We start from the raw sequence: 24,524 nt of genomic DNA on the forward strand, positions 1-24,524 counted from the left end.
GGAAGGGTCCTTCTTTCTTTTTTTTTAAATATATTTTATTGATTTTTTTACAGAGAGGAAGGGAGAGGGCTAGAGAGTTAGAAACTTTGATCAGCTGCCTCCTGCACACCTCCTACTGGGGATTTGCCCGCAACCAAGGTACATGCCCTTGACCAGAATCGAACCTGGGACCTTTCAGTCTGCAGGCCGGTAGGGGGCCAGCAGGAGGCTGTCAATTGCTGTTGTGTTCTCTATCCGCTGAGCCAAACCAGTTAGGGCGGGAAGGGTCCTTCTATTCCATGTGCTTATTCTCCCTCTTTCTCTCCGGGGAAGAGGAAAATAATGACACGGGGGAAGCCTGCAGCCTCTTATCTGAGCCGTGGGTTACTCCTGCCCACTATCAGGGCTTTGCACTCCTCTTTCTTGGCCTAAAACTTGTTTTTTTCCACTAAAAACCACCCCCACACACTCTCTACACTTCCTAAGGCCTTTTGAAATGGCAACAAGGCTGGTCCTTAGAGATGAGCTGCCGGAGAGGGCTAGAAGTGAAAGTCCCCACATGCAATCTACAAGTCCCAGCAGCCCCGTTTTCTTTAACGGCAATAGACCCCACCGACACTTCTCTTGTCCGGGGAGAACGGGTACTGATAATGTTGGGAAAGAGGGCAGGGAGTGAGCTTCACTTCACCAGGGTGGGGCTTTGGTCCGGATGGGTTTGGGCAGGGAGGCCCTTTGCAGATCCATTTCTATCCCACTATGTAGGCACGTCCGGGGTTCGGGAGGTGTCTGTCTTCCTTCCCTAAAGCGCAAACGGCAAGCCGTTTCCTTGTTAGGTGGGGCCAAGCCCACGCGACCCGACCCCACAGGTTCCTCCTTGGCGCATTCTTGGCCTCAAAGACGGCCAGTCCTCTAGGGAGCCTTTATCAACCAAAGTCACGTACACGGCCCCACCCAACGGACCCTCCTGTGTGTTCACCAGCAGTGCGCACCGCTGCCCTATTCAGCCTCCCGCAAATAAGGAAGGGGCACGGGAAGAGTTAAAAGGAAGCGGTGGGTACGGAATCACCCCAGCTCTCACTCGCAACAACGCGCCCTCCCTCCGCCAGCTGGGGCGCCGGGCCAGGGGCGTGCACCGCGCAGCGAGAGCGCTCAGCCGCCGGAGATCCCCGAGCCAGGACGGGTTTCTGAGCGAGGGCCAGCTACCCACCCCCTCGAGGCCCCACGTCCCCGGCAGGCCGTCGGGAAAGCCCCTCCTCCCGGGCGGAGACGCCTCCAAGAAGCCCACGCCCGCGGTCCGCCGCGGCCAGTCCCCGGAGGCGCGCCGCCTCGTCCAGTTCCTGCGGCTGCCGCGGCGCGGGGCATGGGGTGCTGATGGCCATGGACGGCTACCGGGGCTTCCTGGGGCTGCTGGTGTCGGCGCTGCTGGTCGGCTTCCTGTCCGTGATCTTCACCCTCATCTGGGTCCTCCACTACCGGGAGGGGCTCGGCTGGGACGGGAGAGGACCCGAGTTCAACTGGCACCCGGTGCTCGTGGTCACCGGCTTCGTCTTCATCCAGGGCATCGGTACTGGAGCCTCCTGGGCGGCGCGGGCAGGGGGCGCGGGCAGGGGTCCCCGACCGAGTCCCCACCGAGAGTGGGGCCGACGTGAGCGAGTTGGAAATGAGGGAGGATGCAGGGAGCGCAGGGGACGACGCGGGGAAGGGGGTTGGGGGGGGCCTCCCCGGAGCCGGGCGGTGGGAGGGAGGTCGGTGGTCGGCCCCGCCGGGGGGACCGGGGTGGGGGCGCGGGCCCGCAGAGCCAGGGCTGTGGCCGACGTGAGCGATCGCGGGAGCGGGGGATCCGTTCTGAGACTCGTCTCGGGGGACGGCCGGGCGCAGCGGCGGCGCCAGGCTGAGCTGGCCCGGGTGCCGACCGAACTTGGTTAACTCTTTGCAGGGAGTGGCTAGGGGGGCACTTGAGACGCCCCGGCGACCCCCGGAGAAATGCCTGAGCGCCGTGGGCCCGGCCCGGGCCGTCCACACGCCGGGGAAAAGCGCTCCCTGCGGGCCGAAACGCGCAGTCAGGGGCGCGAAGCCGCTGAACTTTCTGGGCTGCATGCAGATGAGGAGAGCAAGGCCAGGGGCCCGGGAGGGTGGGGGTGCGGGAATGTGCCTCGGGTTCGGCTCAGCCCCGAGTGCAGGCTGGTCCGCTGGAGCGGGGTGAGCGCAGCACCGGCCCTGCTTTCCCTCCTCTGGGAGGATTCCTCTCCGCCGAGCCCGGGAAGCTGCCCGGACTCCAAAGGGTGTGTCCGCGGCCCGGCCTGCACTGCTCAGTTTTGAGCCCAACTTGCTTATGTGGCTGCAGATAGCATCGCTCCCCTCGAGGCTTCCTGTTGGGCGCTGACCACTAACTCGGCCAGGAGGTGCCCGCAGGGGGCCCGGGCTGCCTGGCTTCTGCCCAGGCTGTCCCCGAAGTTTGCTGCCTTGGAGTTCGGCCCGCGCGCGCGGTGAGCCAGCTCCGGGCCTGCGTTCTCTTGGACGAGGCTGGAGCGGAGGGAGGAAGGGCTCAGTCGATGGCCGTTTGTTTCATGTTGGTCGTCTATTTGACCTATAGCATTATATTATTTTTAGGTAGCGATCATAATGATTCGATATGTGTACGTATAGCTAAATGGTCACCACCATAAATCTAGTTAGTGACCCATTAACACACATTGTTATTATTTTCTTTTCTTGTGATGAGAACTTTTAAGATCTACTCTCTTAGCAACTTTCAAATATACAATACGTCTTCATTCACTATAGTCACCAGGCTGTACATGACATCCAGGACTTATTTATTTTATATCTGGAAGTGGGTGCTTTTTCACCCCTTCACCATTTCCCCTGCCCACCCCTTCCCACCCTCCTCTGGCTGTTCATATTGGTTTACTAGAGGCCCGGTGCATGAAAATTCATGCACTGGAGTGGGGGGGTCCCTCAGCCTGACCTGTCCCCTCTCACAGTCCAGGAGCCCTCAGGGGCAGGAGGTGACCCTGCAATCAGGGGAAGGCAACGCCCCATCACACCTCTGCTGCTGCTGCCACTGCCTGCAGCGCAAGCCTGGGCTGGCCCTGGTTACCTGAGCCTCGGGCAGCCCTGGGCGGCTGGGGGGCTGAGGGGACTGGGGACAGAGCCGTGGGGGGAGGGGGGGGAGGCTGGGGCTGAGGGGACTGGGCGCTGCCACCTTGTGGCTGTGGGCACCACCATCTTTGAGGGTGGGGCAGTCAATTAGCATATTCCCTCTTTATTAATAGGATATTGTGGCCTAGTCCCTCCCAGGATGTCCTGCAGTTTCCTTCGGCTGTTGTTTTACCGGAGGGAGCTCTAGCTAGCGGGACAAGTGCCGTTTATTTGAAACCACTTTCCAAGCACTAAGTGAAGGCCTTGGCAGAGAAAGTATTGAGAAAAAGGTAGAACGTGATGCGCTGGGGTGATGAGGAGTGGAGGGGTTTGGGAACAGGTCCCCTTTTCTTGGAAGCAGGCCGCCTTTTCTTCACCGATATTTAACTTTCCACAAACAAGCAAACAAAGACGTGCCCACCTCGTTCCTACAGAAAAGACTTTCTGTTCAAAGCTGGTGCTGCCGCCTTGGGCAGGTGCGGCAGGCAGGCACTCTCCCACTCGGAGACGTAGTGGCCAGCATTACTGCTGACCTAGCCATGGTCGGCATGCTTCCCTGGCGTGAGACTGGCACTGGGTGTGAGTTGTTTCAATGGATAGTCCCAGTTAGTTCTCACTGAACTAAAATGAGAAACACATACTCAAGTTTCTAAGTCGCTGTCATCAGAGGCGCTCTTCCTTCATGGTGGAGCCCTTACGTTTGGCCAGAGATGGCAACACGTCTGCTTGCTCCAAGCAGGAGGAACAGTTTCTTTATCTCTTCCAGCCAAGGTTTCAGAGCAGCTCCTCATACCAGGACACTTTCCAGAGGTTGTGGGATATCTTTTCCTCATTCTCTTAGTATTAATTGTATCCTGACTTACCAAAGAAGAGACCAAGTCGAAAACACATTTCCATTTATCGAGTGCTTTCTGTGTGCCCACAAAGTGCATTATCCTACCTAATAATAGACAAATATGCAAATTGACCGTACTTTCGCTATGCCCGTGATTGGCCAGGAGGCACGGGGGGGCGGGACTCGGGGTGGCTGGGGTGGCCGATTGGGCTGGCGGGATGCTGAGCTCACGTCGCCAGTGGCGGCTCGAGCTCAGCGTCTGCGCCATGGCTGTGCTGCGGCACAGAAGGGGCCTCTGGGGCAGCGAGCTCACGTCCCACCGCAGACCATCAAAAGCGGGGGAGCTGGGTGCCTGTCCGCTCAGGCACCAGGCCTTTCAGAAGCCTCCGAGGCGCCGGAGGCTTCTGAAAGGCCTGGTGCACCAGTGGACAGGCACCCAGCTCCCCCGTGATCGAAAGTGAAAGCGTGTAGGGAACCCTACACGTGCATGATTCAATCATGCACTGGGCCTCTAGTTTCATATATAAGAGTAAACTGAGGCACAGAGCACTGGAGTAACTTACTGATGGGAGTAGTGTGTTTTCCATGGCCTTCTTTTCAAGGTTGATTTCTCTGTTTTTATGGATATATGCCTGTTTTCTGCAAAACATATTTTTTTAGAGAAGCAAAAGGCTTCATTTAAAATATACCTTGGAACTCTTCATTCATAGTAGAGTTCATTACTATTTTCCTAAAAAGATTTCTAGTTCTCTAAAATTTGGACTTTAAAAAATCTCTTTATGGTCACTTTGGGGCAAGACAGTGTAAGTGGATGTTTTGGAAATGTTCATCTGCTGCTTTTATGCAAACCTTGTTTTCTTAAAGCTTAGTTCCTGTATTTGTATCAGTTTTGGAATATTTGTCCTGTCAACATTACCCATCCTGTTTACTCTTTGGATTCCAGATTTGCAAAGCATTTAACCACACAATACGTTTAATTGACATGAACATAACTTTTTCATCCATAGAGGCACATGCATAGTACTTTAGAGTTCTCAGAAATCTTTGCCTCACTTTTACCTCCTCACAGACAACAGTAGGAAGGCTCCCGCAGGGAGACTAGGAATACCTGGCAAATGGTTGACTTTCTAGGCCAGGAGGGAAGCACATATTATAACTTGCTGTGTTATAACACTTTTCCCCTGTGTGGCATTGCTTCAGGGAGAAAACTTAGGCTATGCATATATAATGTAATATGATGCCCATTCTTTTGTGAGGTTGGCTGAACCAGTGCTTCCAAGCTGGCCTCCAAGCAAGAGGATCACTGAGGGGAAGAGAGGGCACTTTTACTTTAGAGGCTACTGTAGTCATCACACCTGAGTGGCTGTAAAGTTGCATTTTGTTACTAATTTACTGATGCTACAGAAATAATCACCCATTCTTTCAACAACCACTTATTGGCCTACCATATGCCAGTTCTAGGCATCATTCTAGGAGCTGGGGATACAACAGTGAACAAAATAATCATGTCCAAAACATTCTTATTAGTTATGTTATAAAGAGTTCTGCATGCATTTATTTATAACAGAAACGGTGTTTTGGGTTGCCTTGAATTGTCTCTCTATACTCTGTGAAAACCCTTAGTTCCCTTCCTCTCTCTAAAAATCAATTAAAAATAAATAAATAAAATTTCACATCTCTAATAATGAACATGACATAAATGAGTCCTCTGATGCACAAACATTTAGAGACGAGGAAGGGAAAACTAAAGTACATACAGGCATTACTCTAAGCATAAAATGCTTTACAAATGCAATATACAAACAGTAAACAGTATTTGAAACTATGTGAGAACAAGTAAGAGTCCTTTGAAACACCGTTAAGAAGTAAGTTCTGAAGAAAGCAAGGCTTACCGAGAGTTACAAAATAAATGTTTCTTCCCTCTCTCTCCAAGCATATTTTGGAAAATATTTGGTTTATAAAATAAAGTACGGCAGACCATAGAATATCTAAAACCAAAATAAAAATTTAAACGGGTAGGAAATCTGGTGAGTATCAATGAGGAAGAGTTCCCAAGAGAACTTGAGAGGAGGCTTTGTGCTTCCCTGAGAGAAAGTTTCTCATGAAATAGGTATACTGCCAGGAAACCAGAGAAACAGACCTGGAAAAGGCCGCAGCAGACTGAAACAAACGAACACTCTCAGAGTGGCAGCTGACCTTTTAGAAGGTTCAACAGGTGGAATGTGTGCTTTAGTAAAACATAGAAAATTCAAGTTTATAAATTTAGCGCAGAGAAGTCTCAGCAATTCTATACTCCCTGTTTTTCCACTTGTAGAGCTCTATTGTATAAACTGAAGGAAGAGAAATAGAATAGTATAATGATATCAAGTTGGTTTTGTGAGAGAACCTAACCACACTTAAGTAACACTTAACAGAGTAACAAAAAGAAAGGAAGAGTAGTTCTTAAAAGGCATTTGGAATATCCTATTAATGTATCTAAAAGTGACCACATTTCAAGACCGGTTAAATATATTTGAAAGGGCTCCTGGGTAAAACCTGGCAAAGGAGATAATGGAGAAAGTGCCCCAAATACCTACTCCATAACCAGCCTTGGGAACACAGTTGATAATAAAACCTTTCAATATTAGGGAAAGAAGGGTTTTTGCAAAGTATAACGAGACAATTCAAGGCAACCCAAAACACAGTTTTTGTTAGAAATACATGCATATGGATCTGTTTATAACATAACTAATAAAAATGTTTTAGACATTATTAGGTTGCCCACTGTTGTATCCCCAGCAACTGGAGTGATGCCTAGAACTGGCATATGGTAGGCCAATAAGTAGTTGTTGAAAGAATGAGTGATTATTTCTGTACCCTCATTAAATTGTTAGTAACAAAATTCAACTTCACAGCCACTCATGTGTGATGATAATAGTAGCCTCTAAAGCAAGCATGTCAAACTCGTGGCCCACAACGAATATTTTTACAGCCCAGCCAATATAACGGTATGTAAGAAACATTTTAATAAAAATTTTGTGACTTAATTTTTATAAATCCTGTTATACACAATCTTATATAATAAAAGGGTAATATGCAAATTGATCCTAATGGCAGAACGACCGGTTGCTATGATGCACACTGACCACCAAGGGGCATACCCTTAATGTAGGAGCTGCCCCCTGGTGGTCAGTGCCCTTCCACAGGGGGAACGCTGCTCAGCCAGAAGCCGGCTCATGGCTGGCTAGCACAGTGGCAGTGGCGGGAACCTCTCCCGCCTCCACAGCAGGGCTAAAGACCCCGCGGGCCTAAGCCGTCAGTCGGACATCCCCCAAGAGTTCCCGGACTGCGAGAGAGCGCAGGCTGGGCTGAGGTACACACCCCCCCTCCAAGTGCATGAATTTTCATGCACCAGGCCTCTAGTTATTAATACCAAACTACAACATTTGCTAATGACTGATGACTATAATCGTGTTGCATTCATTTCCCTTATGCACCTTACACACAGGTGCACCATTTCCCTCCACTAATACTAGCAGCAAATATTTTAGCAGGCGATTGCCACATCATTAGTCTTGTACTGACTTGTTTGGTGTGCGCAACAGGAAATATTTAGCTTTCGGAGAACAAGAAAAATAGGTTTATTTGCATTTGCTTATTAATTTGTGCAGTTATTCAGTGTCTAGTAAGTTAATGTTCAAGAAAAATATTAATTTTTATTAAAATATTCTATTATTTTATGTTAATGATTACTCACTTATTTCAGCCCTTTGTATTCAGCATGTCTCTATCGAAATAAATCTACATTTCTATGAAAATTGAAGCTTTTGTTTTTGTGCAGCCCATATAAACTAAAACCGTGTTTATTTGGCCCGTGTTAGCCTTTGAGTTTGACATGCTTGCTCTAAAGTAAATCTTCCCCTGCCTTCTCCTCAGTGATTCTCCTGTTGAGCCAGTTTGGAAGCACTATTTTAGCCAACCTCACAAAAGAATAGGCAGCATATTAAGTCACAGATGAGCTTTTATTCTAAAGGCCTTAAGCTCATAATGCTACTGCTGAATTATAATCTGTGCCTCCTCTGTCTACTTAAGGACATCGCTTCATCAATTCTCCCTTTTTCCTTCTACGTCATCAAGTTTCTCCCCCAATGGAGTATTTCCAACACATTATAATTTCTATCATCTTAAAAGCAACCACACTTGTGACCCCATAATCCCCCTTCAACTACTGCCTCAATCCTCTGCTTGCCTCCCCACAGAACTATTTGTCAATATCTGCATTCTCCAATTCCTTTCCTCCTATTCTCCCTCAAACCCACTCTGGTCAGGGGTTCACTCTACTGCTCCACCAACATTGCTCTTAACATAGTAACCAATGGCCTCCACATTGCTGATTCCACTGGTCAGTTCTCAGCCCTCATCTTGCTAGAACAGAAGGCAGCACTTGGCATAACTGGCCCTTTACTCTTTCTTGGGATACTTCCTTCATTTGACTTCCAGGACACCCAACTCTCTTGGCACCTCTCTCCTCACTGGCTCCTCCTTTCTGTGTCCTTTGATGGTTCCTCCCCATCTCCCTGGTGAATCAAGGTTAGAATGTCCAAAGCTCACGCTCATTTTTTGTGGTGACCTCAGCCAGTTTCGTAGCTTTAAACACCAGTTATTCACTGAAACCTCCTATATTTTTATCTTTAGTCTGGACTTGTCCCCTGAACTCCAGATCCAAATATTCATCTGTTTACTCATACTCTCTACTTGGATGTCAAATAGACATGTCCAGATCTGAACTCTTGAGCTTTCATGTCCCCAAAACCACTCAGCTCATAGGCTTCTCCACCTCAGTAAATGGCAACATCATTCTTGCAGGTCAGCAATTTTCAACTGGTGTGCCACACGAGTTTTTAAAACATGCAATACCTGACTGTTTAGTCAGGGGCACTGACCTCTTTTGCTTTAGATTGTCAAATGAAAAATGACAACAGCCAACACAATAGCTATCTGTTGTGAATGCCCTATCTTGAACCATAAATATATAGTTCATATAATAGAGTTGCTTTTTATTGGTCATGTTGCATAATAAGGTTGTGTCTGATTGATTAATTCTTGGTACTAGAAATCATTATATGCAAGTATAGGCACCTGGTTTTTTTAAAAAAGGGTAGGTAATTATGATTATTGTTTTTTTGTAAATCAATACATATTATACCTTTTTTTTTATCAGATTGGCAAAAAATATAACATATTTTTGGTGTGCCACAGATTTTAGTAATTAATGTATGTGTTCTATGAAATGGTTAAAAATCTAGAATCTAGATGTTCAGAAAAAGTTATACAGTCCTTCTTGATCCTTCTTCTTCTTCCATAATTCTCATCCAATTTATTAGCAGTACTATCCAAATTCTGACCACTGACTTGTTAAATTATTTATTAATTTACTGTCTGTCTTCTACTAGAATGTAACCTCTGTGAGGGGAGGGACTTAAGTCTGGTTTCTTCACTGCTGTATTCTTAGTGTGTAGAACATTATATAACACATAATATGCATTCAATGTGTATTTACTAAGTTAATGAGCGTTTGGCCAATCTTTTAAACCAAGGGCCGTACCTACAAGGACAGCAGATAAAGTAACTAGATGAAGCGCATGGTTGTGCAGCACTTTACGGTATGCCAGACACTGAGGAACCCTGTCTACAGCTGTTACTGTTTGCGTTTGTTAGATCCAAGTTTTTGTTTTCCTTTTGAAAACCTGAGCCCTAAATGTTTAGAGATGACTGGGACTTTAGGTGACACTCCTAATTTTAGAGATCAAATGTCTGGCCGGGATCAGGCAACCAGAGCCAGTACTATTTCTGATCTATCATAATACTTTAATATAAGGGACAAGAAAATATAGCTGGTGTTTCTGAAAATGCAAAATTTGTGGATATTTGTAAATGTCTAGCCAATTAGTTGAATGTTTCTCTTTTTATACACTATTTGGTACCCACCAGTTAACTTCGTGAGGATTTCAGTAACTTCAAAGAGATGCTGCTGGTGCTACGATACTCAAATAAATCTTCCGAATCATCCAAATCATTTCCTTCATTTTGATTCTTCAAAGGTTTTGTTTTCATGATATTTATGCTATGAGGCAGTTTGAATGCACAAGCATGTTTCAAAGTTCAAGTTCTCTTTGATAGCCACACAGGAATCTTTTCAAGAAGTTTATTAAAAAATGGTTCTCTGCTTTTACTTTTTTTTTTTCAATTTTTTTATTAAGGTATTATATGTGTACATATAATTGCCCCCCCCCACTCTGCTTTTACATTTAAACCTGAGGTCCTTTGGATAGAGTCTCTTGGGTGCACAAAGGAATGAGTTATCAAGCATCATAATCCTGCTCTGACCATTTTACCAAAGAAGGCAAAATAATATTTTATTTAAAGAGCTAAGAAAAGTGTAATGGGAACACCATATTTAATCAGAATTTATAACTGTTTTAAAATTTCAGTGTATTGCCCGGGCTGGTTGGTTCCCAGTTAAGGACACATACCTTGGTTGCAGACTCAATTCCCAGCCCCAGTAAAGGCGAGAGCAGGAGGCAACCAATCAATGTGTCTCTCTCACGTTTTCTCTCTCTCTATCTTCCTCTCTTTATCTCTTCCTCTCCCCGCACCCTTTCATTCTCATCTAATAATCAATGGAAAAATATCCTCACTCCTTGGGTAAGGATTAAATAAGTAAATATAAAATTTCAATGTATTTTAAACTCAATAACTTACTCTTATTTTATATTTGGGTTCACTTAATGCCTACCTAAAGCTGTTAGGTGCGTCTAAGGGCAGAATGATTTTTCCTTATTTGAGAGAACCAACCATTTAGTCTTATATGAGCTAACACTTGGGTCAAGAGTACAAATTGCCTTGAATTTTTTTGTTGTTGTTGTTGCATTTTAAAAGAGGATCTGCTTATTGCTGGAGAATACCGAATGAATTAGTGCACTTTATTAAGATTTATTTATTCAACACACACTGAATTCCTACTATGTGCCCGGCTCTGTGGTAAATGCTTGGATATGATGGTGAACAAGGTAGTCATGCTCCTACCCTAATGAATCACAAGATTTAAACATAAAAAAAAAACTAGAGCTCAATTGTTTTCTATGTTCAGGAATATTTCTCTCCCTCCAATCACTCCTCTCCCCACATACACTTAGACAAATATTATATATGCATTACCTGCTATAAGACAAACTTGTATAGTTTTGTAATAGCATGTGGATTGAAAGCTGCTATCAAACCAGAGATTGCATCTTAGAGAATATATATTTTCACAGATTCCTGAGTTGATTATGCAGCTAGGAGCTGAGAAATTTTTTAATAATTAAATTCAAATTTAATCTGCTTCATTTTCCTCTTTATTGTCCAAAGACTGATTATACACAGATACTGATTTCTTTTTAATTTTCTTTTTTCATCTATTTGTATTATTTAAAAAATATATTTTTTATTGATTTCAGAGAAGAAGGGATAGGGAAGGAGAGATAGAAACATCAATGGTGAGAGAGAATCCTTGATTGGCTGTCTCCTGCATGCCCCTGACTGGGGATCAAGCCCGCAACCCGGGTATGTGCCCTTGACTGGAATCCAACCCGGGACCCTTCAGTCCGCAGGCCGACACTCTACCCACTGAACCAAACCAGCTAGGGCATTTCATTTATTTTTAAATTTATCACAGTAGCAGGTCCCACTATGAATAATTTTTTTTTAAGATTTTTAAAAAATCACATATACAGATGGTCCCCGACTTGTGGTGATTTGATTTAAGATTCTTCACTTTATGATGATGCAAAAGTGATACACATAATAAATTACATGAGATAGTCATTACTTTATTATAAAACAGGCTTTGTGTTAGGTGGTTTTGTCCAACTATAGGCTAATGTAAGTGTTCTGAACATGGTTAAGGTAGGTTAGGCTAAGCTATGATGTTCGATGCATTACGATATTTTCAACTTAGGATGGCTTTGCTGAGCTGTAACCCCAGTGTAAGTCAAACATCTGTGTGTGTTTATGTTTCCCTTCATTTTCTGGTGGAAAATGGTCTGTCAACTAGAATCTCTAACAGAAAACTCTTGTTTCAGTCACAAGTAGCTATTTGATAGCTGTTCCCCTCCTCATGGGCTTATGAGACCTCTTTCTTCCTTCCCACTGAACCTCAGGAATGGTGTCTAGGTAAGTGCCAAGCCAGAGGAGCAAGAAATATTTAAATTTGGCTCTCCAGGCAGTTTTCTAAGTGTTTGAGACTAGTCCGTTGTTGAAGAATGTGGTCTGATTTGTTAAGGTTGCCCTTTTTCCCTGAAGTCCACCACATTTTGGTTATTTATACATTTTTAAAGCATATAAACATCTTATGCAAGTGCAGTATTTTGCAATTATCCTTCATGTATCCAGACAGCGTTTTGAAGCAAGTTCCACTATCCAGCAGAGCTTCTCTGTAGCCAGGATGGCTGCTGAGAATTCCGTGCCTCACTCAGGAGAGCCCCTCAGATTTCCACAAGCTGCCTAAGTAGTCGTTGAGACTAGTTTGCTATGGATTGGCAAGCTTACAACAATGTTTTTACACTTTGGAACTATTATGAATTCTTTAAACCATACAGGAAATAATAAACAGATTGCTATGTGCTCACCACCCAAAGGGAACAAATGTGCAGATTTTTGCCAACATAAAAATGTATAAGCAAGAGCTTAGAGCTAGTAGGAATAAAATATAAGGCAGGATGGAGGGAAGAGGTTGGGGGTGTGCACCCTAACCTGGTCTAGAAACTAAAAGAAGAGATAGAGCCCAGCTGGTATAGCTCAGTGGTTGAGCATCAATCTATGAACCAGGAGGTTATGATTCAATTCCAGGTCAGGGCACGTGCCTGGTTTGCAGGCTCGATCCCCAATAGAGAGCATGCAGGAGGCAGTTGATCAGTGATTCATCATTGATGTTTCTATCTCTCCCTCTCCCTTCCTCTCTGAAATCAATAATTATATATATATATATATATATTTTTTTTAAAGAAGAGTTAGAAAAACTCTCAACTAGACCCAGGGACTGAAAATCTGTAATTGTCTGGGCCCATTTGGATCAGAAGTTAGTACCTCTCTTCCTGCAGAGCCCTTAAGAACTGACTCTTAGAGTAATAGGAGAAAATGTTTTACTTATTATCCCAAATCATAAATAAAAGATTAAATTATGCTTTATTCATGCTACTGCTGGAGAAGGAAAGCTAGTGTGTAACGAATTAGTAAAAGAAATACTGTACTGTCCTAAGGGTGAGGGCTGTCAAGTGTTGGAATGGAACCGAAGAATGGGAGATGGACACCTTGTGCGGAAGCTCTAAAGAGGCTGACTTCACATCGGTCTTTGTGGGTTTAGACATGTTTCTGCCTGAAAATGGACTAGATAATCCCTTAGATTTTTATGATTTTATAAAGTTTCATTTATTTAATTCATAAATATCTTCGGTGGGAAGAGGCTTTTATATTTCTTGCTAGAATTAGGAAATATACATGATACACTACTGATGTAGTGGAATCCATCTTACAAGGAAGCATTCTTTAAACTTTTTCAATCTGTCATACATTTCCAGGTATCTACATTTTCTCTGAGATGGACTAGAGAGGTGGGGTGAGGCAGGTGTTGTCTTCATCACAAAAAGTAGTTGTAAGCTGGTTCAGGTGGCCATGTAATCCACTATTTTAAATCAGGACACTTTGAAAAACCTGTTTTAAAAATCTTTTTTGTTGAAATTTAATCTACCTGCCAAAAAGTGTACATGTAAATGCATAGCTTGATGAATCTAGGTGTGTAACCAGCACCCAGACTGAGAAAGAACAGTAACAGAAATCCCTGTGTATTCCCTGTCAATTGTTATAACCCTTCCTCACAAGGGCAGCCACTAGCCTGACTTTTCTTACTGCAGAGATGAGTTTTACCTGTGTTTATACTTCATATAAATTGAATCATACAAGATACACTTGTTCATGTCTTGTTTCTTGGGATTGATCCATATTGTTGGGTGATGTTCTAGTTATAAATTGTTTATTCTCTTTGCTCTATTATGTGGTGTGAATGACTGTATCACACTTTACTATTCATTCTATTGATGATGGGTATTTGGGGAGTTTCCAGGCTGGACCATTACAAATGGTGCTACTAATACTATCCTAGTACATGTCTTTTGGAAAAGATTTATTGAACATATTTCTTTGGGGTGTATGCCCAGGAGTGGAATTGCTGGATCCTAAGGTATGCATAAGTTTAGCTGAAGTAGATACTGCTAATTTTCCATAGTCTTTGTTCTCATTTAAGCTCCCATCAGCATAGCATCAGAGTTTTGATTGTTTCACATCTGCTTCAATATGCAGTATGTTTCGTGCTTAGTCATTCAAATATGTGGTAGAGGTATTCTCAGTTTATTTTAATTTGTATTTCTCTGTTTAATAATGAAGTTTATGTCTTTCTTACATTTATTAGATACTTGGATATAATCTTTGTCTTATTTAAATCTTTTTGCATATTTTTCTAATCCTTAGTCTGCCTTTTTCTTATCAAACTAAAACATTTCTAGAAAGAAACCAGGTCATAAGATTAAGAATTTAGTTTTGGATGTGTGAAGTCTGAGATATTTGGGAGGCATCTATATGGATGTCAAGAGGCTGTTGGATGACGTGGGTCTGGAGTTCAGGAGAAAGTTCTGGGCTGGAGATTAAAGTTCGGAGTCCCTGCCATGTAGGTGGCATCTCAGTGAAAGAGTGAATGAGGTCACCCACAGCGAGAGCAGGAGGAAAGCCCTGGGACTGAGTGTGGGGGCACCGAAGTTTGTTCACAAGTTGGGAGTAAAGAAGAAGCCACCAAAAGAGCCCAAGAAAAACCATTGAAAGGTGGGAAGAGGGTAGAAGCAGAAGCCAAGAGGAAAGGGTTTCATGGAAGGGAGTGTTCAGTGTGTCAAACTGTGTATCACGTGTAGATTAAAAAAAACAAAACACCACATTCTGTCCCCCTTTGTCTCTCTGTAGCCATCATTGTATACAGACTGCCATGGACCTGGAAATGCAGCAAGCTCCTGATGAAATCCATCCACGCGGGGTTAAACTTCGTTGCAGCCATTCTTGCCATTATTTCTCTGGTGGCGGTTTTTGATTTCCACAATACCCTGAACATCCCCAATATGTACAGTCTACATAGCTGGATTGGACTGACAGCTGTCATACTGTACGTGTTACAGGTCAGTGTCTCAGTAAGTTTATAAACAAGGTATAAAAAGTAAAGGAGTTCAGATACTGTAGATGTTTTCTATACATTAATATTTTGTTTTTTGTGTGTTTTTAAAAATATGTTTTACTGATTTTTTACAGAGAGGAAGGGAGAGGGATAGAGAGTTAGAAACATCAGATCAGCTGCCTCCTGCACACCTCCCACTGGGGATGTGCCCACAACCAAAGTACGTGCCCTTGACTTGAATCGAACCTGGGACCTTTCAGTCCGCAGGCCGACGCTCTATCCACTGAGCCAAACCGGTTTCGGCACATTAATATTTTGTTGGAAATCATCTTCTCATCCCCTCTAGTCCTTGTTGCACTGGTTTCCATTATAAGTATTTCACCTTGAAGGGGCTGAGGAACTGCAGATTTCACAATCTGTGAGCCTGAATGTGAGATTCTAAATACGGGCATATGTGTATACAAGGAAATTGCCCGCAGATAACATCTAGACTGCTATTGTTGGGACTTCAACTTTCATGTGCTGAGTAAACTAGCACAGACAAGAGCTATAGATTTCTTTTTCACATTCAATCACTTCTATTTTCTAGGTTTAACTTTATGAGTGAAAAGATGAATTTATATCTCGTTGATTCTTTGTTAGTTTGAAGACTTTATTTTATTTTTCCTCTGTCCTCACTTACTAAAAACACATGCTTTTGACAGCACTGTATTTAAACATAAGTTAATGGAGAGTGATAGGGATTTGGCTGTTCCAGGTCACTAAAGAAAAGGTAAATTTTAAAAGTCCTTATGGTGTTAACCACTTCATTGAAAAAAATCTTTGTAAACTGTTGATTTACTTCCTTTCTTTAGTTAGTACAGTATACATTCAACTCCCTTATTTGGGACATGACTGTGAACTTTAGTTTTCTGTAGATGGAAAAGTAGGAAACGGGAGTGAATTTACAAAATCGCAGGCCTGTCTTAAAATATATGAATGCGTGACCTCTCAAAAAAAGGACCTCTTACCAGGCATTTATTTGTCACTTTTCTGCCAAGGGCTTTTTGAACGTTAATTAAAGTTAATGTCTATTCGATACTATTAATTATTAAAGTTTGCTTACAACAGATGTAAGCCGCATATGTTACATACAAATCATACATACATGACTTTTTAAGCTAAATTAAGCAAATGGCGCCCCCTCACCACAGTTGTGAGCACTCCTGTCGTGCTTGGTGCCTTCTGGCTGTTCTTTCAGGAGCCAGGTGAATGGCTTCCTACTCCTATTGTGGGAAAAATGAGACTACATTCCAGCTTTATTTTTGTTGTTGTTGTTGCATAAAAGCTGTTTTTAAGTATTTGCATTGCTGTCCATAGAAGTGACAGAACAGATCACCCAGATGTGCTCTGGAGGAAATTAAATGAAAAAACATTTCCTTTCCCAGTGGGAAGAAACCAATTCTAAACTTGCTTTCTTTACCTTTGATAGGAGCCAAGCTCTGTCCTTATTATGATTCACAAGATTCTTGCCTCCACATTCTTAGTTGCAAAAATACATGAGCCATAAAAATACGGCTTTGACAGAGATGTGTTTCTCCCAGATTTCTTAGGTTAAGAGTGAAAAGGGGAAGTGGTTTCTCTTTCTGAACTAGAAGAGTTCTACGGGCAAGTGGAGGTTCTCCCAGCTGCCACTGTGGGTGGAGAGCAGGAAGCTGCGCTCGGTGCAAGGGCAGCAGCCTGCTTGCGGCTCACTTACGCAGCCACACTGCTGTGAACTTCTCTCACAAAATCTGGTTGTGTGCAGGGCATTCGTAAAAGTTCCTGAGGTCAGTTTGCACTGCCCCCTCAGTACGACCCAGAAAACAAACCTATAACAGTATGAAGAGCATGGGAGAGATTGTCAAGATCAGATCCTCTCATCTTAGTGCAGCTGGGTTTGGTGTAGCCACTATGTGTAAAATCAGAATTTCACCTGTCAAATGCAGCCAGTGCCTAGGTTGTTTGAGGAAGGAGGGAGGGTGAAGCAAGCAGCAAAACAATGCAAGCAATGCACTTCCTCGTGTATATCTATGGATCATAGAGCATTTCAAGTGTAGAATTCTTTTCTACTTGTAAGATCTAGCCTCTGGATCACTTTTTAAAAATAACAAACTCTTGTCCTAGATGGTTTGTTCAGTGGTTAGAGTGTTGGCCTGTAGACTGAAGGGTCGCAGGTTTGATTCTGGTCAAGGGCACATACCTTGGTTGCAGGCTCCATCCCCCAACCAATCCAGGTGTGTGTGTGTCTCTGTCTCTCCCCATCCCTTCCACTCTCTCTAAAAAGTAATGTTAAAATATCATCGGGTGAGGATTTAAAAAAAAACACCTCTTGTATGTATACTGAAATTATGTATCATAGTAAAATTGATTTCCATGATTCCACCATCAACCTAATTTGGAAAACATAGAATCCTTACCCACCTTGATCCCACATCTCTCCACCTATCCCAACCCATGAAGGTAACCATTTTCCTGAAGTTTTTTTTTTTTTTTCTTTTCTCACTCTCTGTTTTTCTTTATAATTTTATCACATACTGTGAATCCTTAAACAACATATTGGTTAGTTTTCCTTTAACTTTTAAAAGTCTCATAATAGATGTAGTCTAATGTAACTATGTTTTAATTCTTTTGCAACCTTTCTTTTCATTGTACTGATTCCACTATCTTGTTTCCTCTAGTTCGTTCATTTTTACTTTTCTGTTCCATTGTACAAATATATCACAAATTTACTTATTCATTCTCATGCTATTAGACATTTGGGTAATTTTCAATTATTCTCTGTGACATTGCACATTTAGATACACATTTCCTGGCTCTCCTATGCAAAGGTTTCTCCGGATGTAGTATACTTAGGAGTGGAATTATAGATAGAACCAAAAAAAAATGCTAAATTGTTTTCAAAAGTGGTTGATCCCAATTATGTTCCTGCTAGCAGGGTGTAAGAGTTCCCATACGGCACAACCCTGTCAACATGCATCCTCTTCCAGTGCCCCCCGCCCAGGTTTAAACCTCCTTTGTTGACATAGAAGTATTACTCTTGTGTTCAAATGCTTTAATTATTGTAAGCTAGTGGGTATAAAATGATGTCTTCTTGTGGTTTTAATGTTTACTTCACTGATTACTTGTTTCTCTTTTGCCCATTAAAAAAAAAAGTTTCTCTTTTTTTCCTTAAAGATTTGTAGTTCTGTTTCAAATTCCCTTTCATTTATATGTATTGCATATGTCTTCCAATTTGAAGCTTGTACTTCTCCTCTTTTGTTAGTATTTTTTAAATCAATTCTCAATTTTAATAAAACACGAATCATGTTTTTTTTTAAGGTTATTATACTTTGTTTCGGTGACTTGTTTATGAAAACCTTCTCTACCCTGAACTCAAAATGGGTTCTCATGTTCTACTCCACACCTGCTAAGTCAGAAACTGTGGGGTGGGGCCCAGAAAAATGTGCTTTCACAGGCCCTCAGGTGACTCAGAGGCACGCTAATGTTTGAGAACCATTGTCTATCAAGAGTCTTAAAGTTTTATTTTTGATATTTAAGTACTTAATTCATCTGGAATTAGCTTAGTGTATGATGTGATGTTGTGATCCAACTTCATTTTTTTCTCCATACGGGTAAGCTGCTTCCCCAGCACCATTTATTGAATTGTCCTTGTCCTTGCTACTTACCTGCAATGCCAGATTTATCATATATCTTTTTCTCTGCGCAGTATAGAGTTGAAGCGTATAGAAGAATTGAGGTATATAAAAATATATAGGTTTAAGAAGTACAGAATAGAAAGAGATAAAAATCTTCATTTATTCTTATTTTGAAGAGAATGATTCAATAGTTTACTACTGAGTAGAGGTGCTTCACATTTCTTTCTATTATAGTTTGGGAAAAGGTGTTGGTTTTCTTTCTGAATCATAAATGAATGTAGAAACTTATTGAATGCTTTTCTGTGTCTGTTGAGATGAATATAGTTTTTTTTCTTTAATCTATTAATATAGTTAGTTACATCCTAACATTCACCTAATGTTAAACTTGGGTGAATTAAATACATTTTTAGTTGTCTTAAGGTTCTCTTTTGCTCTCTGAAATATCCAGATTCTTATCTTGGGCTGTTTTATTTGTGTGCTAACGAGGCTTCTCAGAAATGTCACTTCACAACTTCATGACTGTGTTTAGTAGGCTGACTTTGGCTTCTTCCTTGCTCAGATCCAGAGAGCAGGCAGTGTTTTAACAACTCAGGACTTGGAATCAGGATGACCTCGGTTTGAATCGGGGTTCATCTATTTGTCTATTTGTAGCTGGTGACATTGGACAAGTTACTCATCTTTTGTGGACTTAGTTTGCTCATTTTATGCCCTTAGTTCTATATGAAATACTTTCTCATTTTGCACATATTGCTTTTAAATAATAATTTTAAATTTCTATAGTTAAAACTTAAAATTAAATGATAACCATTGCACTTTTTGATGTTTAGCTTCTCCTAGGTTTTTTCATCTTTCTGCTTCCCTGGGCTCCACTCTCTCTCCGAGCATTTCTCATGCCCATACATGTTTATTCTGGACTTCTCATCTTTGGAACAGTGATTGCAACAGCCCTCATGGGAGTGACTGAAAAACTGTTATTTGTCCTGTAAGTGACATAGTTATCCTAATTGTATACTTATGCTATAAATGGAAAATACTTATTCATTGGGAAAAGGTAATAAAATATAATGAAATTTTTAAGATATTAAAATTTTTAAATATTCTTAAAACATTTATTATATAATACAATATAACATTGTATATAGATACAAGTTATTGTATTATACAATATAATACTACTAAATGCTTGAAGAAGGACCAAAAATCCAATAAGTTGTACTACTCTTAAAACAACTATTGAAATTATGCATGCCCTTACAATCTTTTTGATGTGCATGTTTTTATTGATTGCAATTGTGGTGTATGTACATTTTTGTGTCATCCTTTTTTCATTTTTCAAGCTATACAGGTGCTCCAGAAGCTATATTATTTTTATACTAATGGTTTTTGAACAATATCATACTATTCCACTGAGTGAATTATAGCATAAATTTCCCCTTAAAATCAAGCGCTAAGGGAATTGACCCTGAAGCTGTACCAGTGCGCATTTTCAACAGATAAATTCAAAACTGTTTGGCATGTTGCTGTCTCACTCTGTTTGTCATTGGACTGACTCTCGCTCTCTCTTTTATTTTTTTGGTAGGAAAAGTCCTGGCTATGATACATTCCCACCAGAAGGAGTTTTTGCAAACACCCTGGGCCTTCTGATTCTGGTGTTTGGGGCCCTCGTTTTTTGGATAGTCACCAGACCACAATGGAAACGTCCTCAAGAGCCAGCTTCTCTCCGTCTTCAGCCAAACGGAGGCACTCCAGAGGGAGTGGAAGGCTCCATGGCAATAAACTTTGGCAACACGGACAAATCAGATTCAGAGTTAAACAATGAAGCAGCCGCCAGGAAAAGAAACGTTGCTCTTGACGACAGTGGTCAGAGGTCCACCATGTAAGGTGTTGTAGTGGTGTAGTCATGTAACGTCGCTTTTAAAAACTAGCTCTACAGTTTAGCGTCCCCTATTTAGCCATAAGATGATTGAGCGCCATAGAGCTTATATTGTTTTAATCATAAAGTAGGATTTCTTGGAAGAGTTGGTACTGATCGAGGCCTATGAACTTACCTGCATTGGAGAGGAGATGGTCAATGTAAATGATAGCAGCTGTAAACTGTGGCTCTGTTGCCTCTTGTTGAGGACCAGAGCATCCTGTGCCTTGCAGAGCACAGATGCTCGCACTGTGTTTGTTCGTTGGAAAATCTGATAAAGTGGCAGCCCTGGAAGTTTTTCCAAAACTCAGCTTCGTCCCAAGGCTTCCCTGGGGTTTGGCATATTTTACGATCCAGATTCCGAACCCAATTAAATCAAGAATGTGCCTGAATTCTTAAGCAGCACAAACTGCTCTACAAACCTCAAAGAGCACTTTTTCTCAAGTTTCTGTTTTTATTGTATTTCTTTAAGTAGTGGCATGGCACTTACTGTGTGCCAGACACTATTCTAAGCACTTTATAGATATTATTAGCTCATTCGATCCCCAGACAAACCTTCTGAGTAGGCACTATGATTATCTTCATTTTAGAGATGAAAGATCTGAAGCTTGACCTGGTTAGTAACTTGCCCCAAGGTCATAAGTGGTGGAACTGAGATTCAAAACCTGCCATTCTGGCTCCTCAGTCCGTGAGTCTCACCACTTCACTATGCCGTTTTTTCTTTCTTTTTTAAAAAGATATATATTTTATTGATTTTTTACAGAGAGGAAGGGAGAGGGATAGAGAGTTAGAAACATCGATGAGAGGAACATTGATCAGCTGCCTCCTGCACACTCCCTACCCGGGGATGTGCCTGTAACCAAGGTACATGCCCTTGACCAGAATCGAACCTGGGACCCTTCAGTCCTCAGGCTGACGCTCTATCCACTGAGCCAAAATGGTTGGTGCCATTTTTCCTTTTTCATACTAATCTGCATCTACTTTGACCCTCCCCTGAATAAATTTCAGTTGCTGGAGTGCAGCGGCGTGGTTAATGGTTACCTCCTGGCGCTTTTTGCCAAGATTCCTCGGATAACCAAGGAAAAGGGCCTGGAAATGGGTCCTGGGTGCCCTCCCACTGGCTTACCTTGATGCCTCTTTGTTCTTAAAACTGTGTCTTGATGACAAAGGAAGGTTCGGGCAAGAACACCTGTAGCTTTCAAGATAATCAGTGGAGATTTGTGTTCTTTACGAGCTTAGCTGCTGGACAGTTTCCAGTTTGAAGATGGGAGAGAGAGACTTACCTCAGGGTCTGCCCTTCCTGGGGCAGCAGCTGGGCTCCCTCCAGATTTGCGTGGAATTTTCGGGGCTGCCTTGAGCTTGGTGTTCTCAGTCGTGAACGGCGACTCCGAGGCGACAGCTTTCGTGCACGGAGACCTCGTGGGGCTGACTTAGTTAAAACCTAGAGCAGCGTCTGTGCTGAAATGATGGTTTTTATTTTGGGGTCGATTTTCGGATTCCCTGCAATGTTAAACTGGAGCACTTTAAGACGGATAAAAACATCACAGTTTTACAGCCAATACTGGTACACTTGACTTTTTTTAGTGCTTAGTGGATTTCCTCTTAGGATAACTGGTCATGACTTCTATAGATTGAATATTGAATACACTCCGCCACATCCCGTAAGCTTCATGGATAACCATTCAAAATCCCCTCTCTGAAACACTGTTTTCTTATGTAACTCTATTTTCAAAATTGGTAATAGTGTCAGAAGGACTGCCAGTGCCTGGCTTGGTGCGTGGCACATAGTAGGCACAATTCAATATCCGTAGAGCGTGCTACAATTTTGGTGCTAAGTAAGAGTAATTCCATTGTCACACACAGACATTTGATAAATGGATATTTCATTACATGGAGGGGTACAGAATTCCAAGAGTTTTGGAGGGGAAGGGTCAGTGAGAGCCTCAAAAATTGAAACTGCCATTCCATTTTATATAGGCCAAGAAAGAGGTAATTAGTGAAGTTAATTATGGATTTGGTACTAGAACATTCTGCTCCATTGCAAACTATTTGAGCACCCCTCCTCTCAGCCCTTTATTTTGTCTTTCTTTCAGGCTAATGTGAGGGTGATCTTACAGATATTATAGGATCTTCTTTCCTTTCTTTCTCAGCCTTTATGAAAACAATGCATGGCAAAATATACCTAGGAAAACTTTCTCTTTGAGACTTTTTTAAAATGGGCTTCCTATTCTACAGATAATTGTACCTTTATCTTTTAAAAGCTAATATTTTCTACCTAAAGCATCTCCCCTAAAAATATCTCATTAAAAAGCCCACATTAAAAAAAAAAAAAAAAGAATAGGGGAGAAGAAAGCCTTAGGTATCCATTCCAAAACAGTGACTGAGATCCCCACAAATAATTATAGCTTATGTCATCTGCAGAGGTAATCTGGCTTGGTTTACCCCATCATCTAATTTCAGGGGGGAAAGTTTTATTTAACACTCATCTAAATCAACACTAGCGCCTTTTCTCTTGCGGGGCTTATTGAGAAGCTCAAATGAATATACGTTTTGATCGGATGTTATCAAGTGTGCAGCTTCCTATGCTCCTCGTGTCAAACTGAGTCCAACCTCCAAGGGCCTTCCTTTCTTTTCCTTGGGTGGTTTCATTTGAGCTGTGATGGTGAGAAACCGAATTGCAGGCCTCACAATCAAATGACAAAGGAGGCAATTGCACCTTTTAAGGGATACTGACGAGTGGTTTATGTTTTCTAAAGGACAAAGTCAAGAGGCTATCTTGTTTTTAATTAGGCTGAGTTGGAAATGACTACAGCTGCCAAATCTAAAAGCTCAAAGATGAAGTAGAGCTTTATGCTAGTTTTATTGCACCATGGTAGAATTTTTCTCTTGGCGTGTCGTTTTTTCAGATTTACAACAGAAAACTGTAACAGCTATGTCTTAGAGCTACGCATAGGAAAGTAGAGAAGAAAGAAAACTAATACTCTTTATTCCTATAAGGTACCTGGAAAAATATTTCTGTGTATGATTTTGTCTATCTCAGCACATGTATGGGAAAATATTAAATAGCCTGGGTATTTTAAAATTTTGTAGAAAAAATATGCATCTATTTTTTCTTGACTTGGTTTTATATAGTAATAAAAGTTATTTTGGAATTTATTTGTCTGTGTTATCAATTCGTTTAGGCTGGTACGTAGGCATGGTTCTAAAAGTTTCTTTCCCATGGAAAATTTTGTAAAGTTTCTTTATTGAAAACGGTGTCAGATTTCTCTCTAAAGTGTACTCTGAGTACCATACCTTTTGCATTCCTAGAAGGATTAGAAGACTTGCAAACCTGGCGTGGTCTCCTCCACACGGGATCTTAACTGGAGCCTTGCTCTGTAGTGTGAAAGGCAGCCTTAAATGTAGGCAACCCCAGCAGGCACAGTTCCAGCTGGAAAAGCATGGAAGAATAACCTACTTAAAGTGCTGGTTATTACAAAACTCTGTGTTACTAGTTACTTGTCCTCAAGAAAGTACATAATTAATAATGAACACATTGCTGAGGTTTTTATTTTCCAAATAAGAAAGATCATTCACATCTAACTAGTGCCAATACTCATCCGATCTTAATTTCACCTCTCATTTAATCTTTTTTCACCCACTTTTTGCCTCCTGGGAAATGTGAATGGTATTTCATGTAATAACACCATAATATATGTCCTGTTATTCCTTAGAGCTGAAGTATTGTGGGTGAATTGAGTTTTAATGTTACACTAGGGGCCTAATGCACAA

At 42.0% G+C, this 24,524-nt stretch overlaps 1 protein-coding gene across 1 annotated transcript; it reads left to right on the plus strand.

Annotated features, from left to right (window-relative positions):
- The first annotated feature begins 1,152 nt into the window (after positions 1-1,152).
- Positions 1,153-23,905, plus strand: LOC103283321 (plasma membrane ascorbate-dependent reductase CYBRD1). The gene is made up of 4 exons (XM_008138576.3): positions 1,153-1,543; positions 14,981-15,189; positions 19,669-19,823; positions 20,421-23,905. The coding sequence occupies exons 1-4, from the start codon at positions 1,351-1,353 to the stop codon at positions 20,719-20,721; spliced, it is 858 nt and encodes a 285-aa protein (XP_008136798.2). The 5' UTR covers positions 1,153-1,350; the 3' UTR covers positions 20,722-23,905.
- The last annotated feature ends 619 nt before the right edge of the window (positions 23,906-24,524 follow it).

The sequence above is a fragment of the Eptesicus fuscus genome, chromosome 11 (genome assembly GCF_027574615.1).
Source record: "Eptesicus fuscus isolate TK198812 chromosome 11, DD_ASM_mEF_20220401, whole genome shotgun sequence".
Lineage (NCBI taxonomy): Eukaryota > Metazoa > Chordata > Mammalia > Chiroptera > Vespertilionidae > Eptesicus > Eptesicus fuscus.

Excerpts from the sequence above, each read along its gene's own strand:
- LOC103283321 (XM_008138576.3), top strand. The coding sequence starts at position 1,351 with ATGGCCATGGACGGCTACCGGGGCTTCCTGGGGCTGCTGGTGTCGGCG. Across the intron at positions 1,544-14,980 it reads CGTCTTCATCCAGGGCATCG|CCATCATTGTATACAGACTG; the intron begins GTACTGGAGCCT and ends GTCTCTCTGTAG. Across the intron at positions 15,190-19,668 it reads TCATACTGTACGTGTTACAG|CTTCTCCTAGGTTTTTTCAT; the intron begins GTCAGTGTCTCA and ends TTTGATGTTTAG.